The sequence below is a fragment of the Nestor notabilis genome, unplaced genomic scaffold, assembly GCF_000696875.1.
Source record: "Nestor notabilis isolate BGI_N333 unplaced genomic scaffold, ASM69687v1 scaffold30661, whole genome shotgun sequence".
NCBI lineage: Eukaryota > Metazoa > Chordata > Aves > Psittaciformes > Psittacidae > Nestor > Nestor notabilis.
In genome coordinates this window covers 618-5853 of record NW_009913909.1, presented here as the reverse complement: position 1 = coordinate 5853, position 5236 = coordinate 618, and the positions used below count along the sequence as shown (strand labels likewise).

At 52.2% G+C, this 5236-nt stretch overlaps 1 protein-coding gene across 1 annotated transcript; it reads right to left on the bottom strand.

Moving 5' to 3' along the window:
* Positions 1 to 221: 221 nt before the first annotated feature.
* On the bottom strand, positions 222 to 4898 carry DNAJC27 (DnaJ (Hsp40) homolog, subfamily C, member 27). Its single transcript, XM_010023411.1, has 6 exons — positions 4786 to 4898; positions 4094 to 4163; positions 3001 to 3165; positions 2424 to 2546; positions 1721 to 1881; positions 222 to 354 (listed from the first exon to the last, which is right to left on the bottom strand). Exons 1-6 carry the CDS (start codon positions 4896 to 4898, stop codon positions 222 to 224), a joined length of 765 nt encoding a protein of 254 aa, XP_010021713.1.
* Positions 4899 to 5236: the final 338 nt, after the last annotated feature.

The following is a 5236-nucleotide window of genomic DNA, read 5'->3' as shown; positions in this document are numbered from 1 at the left end:
TGCCATGGGTGCAGGGAGGGCCCTAGGGTGCCTCTGCCCTCCTCAACACCCTGCCCCTTTCCAGCACATCGCAAGGGTGCTACAGCTGATGCAGTCCTGCTCCCATGGCTGGTGCTGGGAGAGTGTGTCCATGCCAGCAGTAAGCACGAGGAGGAGAGAGGTGCCCCACGGGAGCTACCTGGGAGGAGGGGAAGGTTTCCAGTTCTGAGTGGGTCTGTTCCCTACTTGATGTTCTTGAGAAGCGCAGTTCGGGCATTCACCACCGCTTTGAAGGCGTCCTCGCTGCCGGGAGCCACACACTTATCGGGGTGGAGCAGCACAGCCAGCTTCCGATAGGCTTTGTTCACTTCATCCCTAGAAGACAGGACAAGAGTGAGGGGACTCACATGACACACAGCCTGGCTCAGCCTTGCCCCCACTGGCAGAGCACAGCAGGACCAGGAGCTCCCCTGGTGCTCAACAGCCCTGTGGAGAAGCTTTTGAACCCTTTCCTCACCGGCATACGGACCTCTGGGCTTTGGAGGTGATGCTATGAAGAAAGAGCTGCAGAAAAGCATACAGGGCACTTCTTGCTGTGGCACGAGCAGAGGAGGAGGAGCACCCCTCTCTCGGGGCAGATACACCCCCTCCACCACGGGACTGTGCCAGCACAAACGCTCCCATCGTGCTAGACATGTGCCTGTGACACGTGTCCTGGTGTGCTGAGTCTCTGGCATTAGGAGAGCAGAAAGCTGGGAGACAGCGTGGGGGCACACGCACCCTGACTCAGCTTCACATCAAACCGCCTACACGCTCTGGGCAAAGGCACTGCACATCACTTCAGCCCTTTAAGCCTCGGGTGTCTGGTCCAAGGCAGACATCTCAGCTCCAGCTGCAGGCCGTGGAGAGAGGCGGGCACCTCCTGAGGGAAGTGAGTCCATCTGTGCTGGTGATCACAGCACAAACTGCCCCGCAGAGTTGCTGATCTCTCCCCACGGATGATGGGGGCTGGAGAAGGGGTTAGACTTAACATCTGCATTTCAGAGAGCCAGCAGGAAGAATTGTGAGTCCTGAATGATATGTTATCCCAAAATCTCTTCTCTAGTCCCTCTGCAAGGAGTACACATGTTTCTGAGAGCAAGGTATAGCTCTGTGAGCTTGTTTTAGCTGCCCATGTCATACAGCAGAACTGGGAGATTCAATATCCAATCTCTTACACTGGCAGTGACCAATTCTCCCTGGGTAGAGGTCCTCCGAGGAAGACAAGAGAAAGCTTGACTTGTGGGAGTACCATTTCCAGGTGGAAAAGCTATAACATAAATCTCTTTTTGATAATGTGGGCAGCAGCCTTTACAGCAGCCTGAAAGCTTCTCCAGACCTGGAGAGCAAGGAAAGTAAAGCTGGAGCTGCTTCAAACACATCTGGCAAGGCAGTGACCAGAAATGGTTTAGCCTAAAGGTAGGATGCAAGGCCGGGCAGCTGGCAGGGCTGAAGTTCTCATGTTCATCATTCCCCCTTGCCTCCAGCCTGGCTTATCTGTCAGAAGGAAGTTTGGTGCTCAGGACCAAGGGGTTCTTTTGCATTGCCTTAATTTTGTGGCTAGATAATTGTGCTCAGTTGCTATATAAACCAACGTGAGCTTATCAGCAGGCAGCTCACTAAAAGATCACAGATACAACCAGCCTGCCAGGTCAGAGAGATTACAGACAGACAGACAGGCAAATGCTACAATCTTCCTCACCTCGTGGCTCCAGGTTTGACCCCCAGCATGTCCCAGCTGTCCTTGCTGTTGCGGATCCTGCGAATGGCATCTGCCTGCTCTTTGGTGAAGCCGACCCCCACACTGGAAGGGGGGCGCTTCCCGCCATTGTCACACAGGTCGATGATGGCAGAGTAAAAAGTCTGCAGACACAGGAAGGAGTAAGCGGGAAAGAACGGTCCCCAAAGGTGGTGACAGTGCATAGGAGGTCCCACTGCCCTTGCTCGCTTCAGGCTCATCCTCTGAAGCCTGGAGGAGCATTTGTGCAATTGCTGAATGTTCAATTCCCACTGCCTGGGCTGTATGGAACTGAGATTCCCAGTCTGGGAGGGTCCAGTCCTTGCAAGGATTGTGGGACAGACTGAGGAGGCTAAGCCCCCCATTTATCTCAAACCCCTTTCAGCCCAGTGCTAGACCTGAATAGCTGATATGAGCATCTCTGCTTCGTAGTGGGATAATTAGTTCTGAGTAGCACAATACCACAGGCAGGTCAGGTCTTGGAGGACCAATACTAATCCTGAGCTAAGCAGCTATGGCTTTCTCAGGGCAACATTTGACTGGGAAGACACCTCTGGAGCAAAGGGCCAAAAGGTTTTGTGGGATCCAAACAATTCAGGAGATACTCTACCATCATATCACGGCTCAGTGTGACGTCCGTGCCCTCCCCACCTTCATTACACCTCACCTGAAACATCTCATTGATTCCTTCTCCTGTTTGTGCTGATGTCTCAAAGTACAGAAAGCCCCGGCTCTCCGCCCAGAGCCGCCCCTCGCTCTCATCCACGCTGCGGTGCTTGGTACTGTCGATCTAGACCAGGAGAAAAGGCAGAAATGAGAGCCCAGCCAGGGTCTGCAGCAGCAGCTGGAGGAACACAGCTCCAAGGATGATCATCTAACAGCAGTTAAGAGGCCTGTCTGGTTGGAGAGCTGTTTGCTTATCCTGAAGGGGTGGAGGCAGTGTGGAAACAAAAGCACAGAAAATTCAAGTGAAAAGGGCCTTTGAGTTTAGTCCAGTGACAATGTCACCTCTGCTTGATCCCTTCCTGACTGACAAGTGGCCACCACATTCTCAAAACCTGGTTGAAATGTGGTATCCAGTGCTCCTCACACACACATCTAGCTCTTAAAAAGTCTTCCTACAGCCTAACATTTCCCTTGCTGTAGCTGGAGCTCAGCAGCTTGGGCTCAAGTCGGGAACACAACAAGCCCTGAGGGCTGTTGATCAGGACTGCACGGCAGCCTGGCTTTCCCCCACAGCTCACCTTGTTTGCACAGACAACGAAGACAATGTTCTCCATGTTCCCATGGGGGCCCAGCTCCTGCTTCATCTCAGCCAGCCATGTGTCCAGTGCGTCAAAAGACTCCTTTTGTCCGACATCGTAGACCAGGATGACTCCCTGTGTGTCCTTGTAAAACTCGTTCCTCACCTGTGGGGATAAGGGCAGGGCATGGGCACCAGTGACAGCCAGGATGAGAGCACATGGCCTGGTGGATTTGGGTGATCGCCATTTACTTGGCCCCTATTTGGTTCTGTGATAAAAATCTCATCTCCTTACAAACAGAAGAGTGCAGAAAAATGACAGATGCGGAACCCATCTAACGCGTTGAGCACACTGCCCCCATGCCCATCATATGATTGTGATCAGCCCATAAAAGATTCACGTTTACACACACACAAAAGCAGAGGCACAACAGCAGACAAGGCATCAGACCAGCTCCTGTGGAGACTAGAAGGTCTGTGAGTCCACTGGGAGGCCTGTTGGCATGTGTGTGTTTCCCTGTGTGTCAGCAGCAGGGCAAAGCAAAGATCCAGGTCCAGCCACTTGACCTACTGACCACATGTCTAAGCCCAGCTACTGGAGGGACATGCAACATGTCCCTCTGTGCATGCAGGTGTGGGTAAGGGGGTCTGTACCAGCAGCTGGAGTGGGGCTGCAGCCTCTGTGGCTTGTCTGCCCAGTGCCAGCAACAGGGGAGACTGAGGATCTCCACGACAGCTGCTGGAAGAGTCTACAGTCAGCTACAGGACCTGTCCACTCTGCTCCTCTGCTCTGCTCTAGTAAGACCCCCTCTGCAGATCTGCATGCAGCTCTGGGGCTCCCAACACAAGAAGGCTGTTTGAATGAGCCCAGAGCCACAAAGATGCTCTGAGGGCTGGAGCACCTCTGCTACAGAGACAGGCTGAGAGAGCTGGGCTTGTTCAGCCTGGAGAAAAGTGTTTTCAAGTTTCCCACTCCCAAACCCAATTTCAGACAGCTCTGAGGAAAACCAATGGGTGCCACATACTTCTGAGATGGGTCAGCTGGGGGCAGACTTGTGGTGTGCTGCCCAAGGCTGGGTCTGCCTCACCCTCACCTCGTAAAAGAACGGGTGTCCCGCCATGTCAAAGATGTTCACCTTGATCTCTCTGTCTCTGACCTGCACCCTGAAAGAGAAGTGGGAAATTCTTGAGAAGGCTCTTCCTCAGCCCTTGCACAGACTGGGTCCCTGCAGGAATACCCCTTATCTCTACATCCCTCTGCAGAGAAAGACCTGCGTGATCAGGGACAGAAATATTATAGAATCATTTGGGTTGGAAGGGACCTTAAAGCTCACCCAGTTCCAACCCCCTGCCATGGACAGGGACACCTTCCACTAGAGCAGGTTGCTCCAAGCCCCTGTGTCCAATCTGGCCTTGAACACTGCCAGGGATGGGGCAGCCACAGCTTCTCTGGGCAACCTGTGCCAGGGCCTCACCATCCTCATAGTAAATTCAGTAAGAAGATCTGAGTGCCGGGACAGAAAAACACCTCTAGAACCTTTCATATGTCGTGGTTTAAGCCATGACAAGAGGTGCCACAACACCGCTGTAGATGAACCCAGGACAGTATACAAGAAGGATACTACCAGCTCTGGATGTAACATGGTAATGAGGAGCTATGCTATCAGAGGAATGCTAATTATGCACATTATTTTATTATTAAAGCAAAAATGCACATTATGCTGTGGAAACTAAGGAGCCTCGACAGAGCCAAGTACTTGCTGCTCCTCACCACAAAGGTACGTACTTTGTGACGCCGTAGTCAATGCCAATAGTTGCCAGGTATTTGGAAACGAACCTCTTCTCACAGTAACGCTTTATAATGCAGCTCTGGGATTTTTTTTTGCAGGAAGGCACCATAGACCATAATATTCACATTAACAGGGAATTTGCTGACAACTCCCACCAGCTGAATGGCTGCAGAGACATCAACTGTGCCCTAAGTCCCTGAACTAGCTGATTAATCTACAACCAAAGGACCAATCTTTACCAGGAGCAGTTTTCTTTCTGCAAAAAGAAGGGAAGGCCACTGGTTGTCAGTTATTCCTTACCTGGTCAGAGATTGGAGTGCCAAGAAACTCTGATTTTATTCTCCTACAGAAGACACGCAGCCTGAAGGAGCTGTGTATTTAGCAGCCAGGGGGCACTCAGCTCCCCAGAAGCCCAAGAAGGCAGCAGGAGAAGCTAGTTCAGGGTCA

Excerpts from the sequence above, each read along its gene's own strand:
- DNAJC27 (XM_010023411.1), bottom strand. The coding sequence starts at position 4,898 with ATGGTGCCTTCCTGCAAAAAAAAATCCCAGAGCTGCATTATAAAGCGT. Across the intron at positions 3,166-4,093 it reads GACACCCGTTCTTTTACGAG|GTGAGGAACGAGTTTTACAA; the intron begins GTGAGGGTGAGG and ends TTATCCCCACAG. Across the intron at positions 355-1,720 it reads GTCAAACCTGGAGCCACGAG|GGATGAAGTGAACAAAGCCT; the intron begins GTGAGGAAGATT and ends CCTGTCTTCTAG.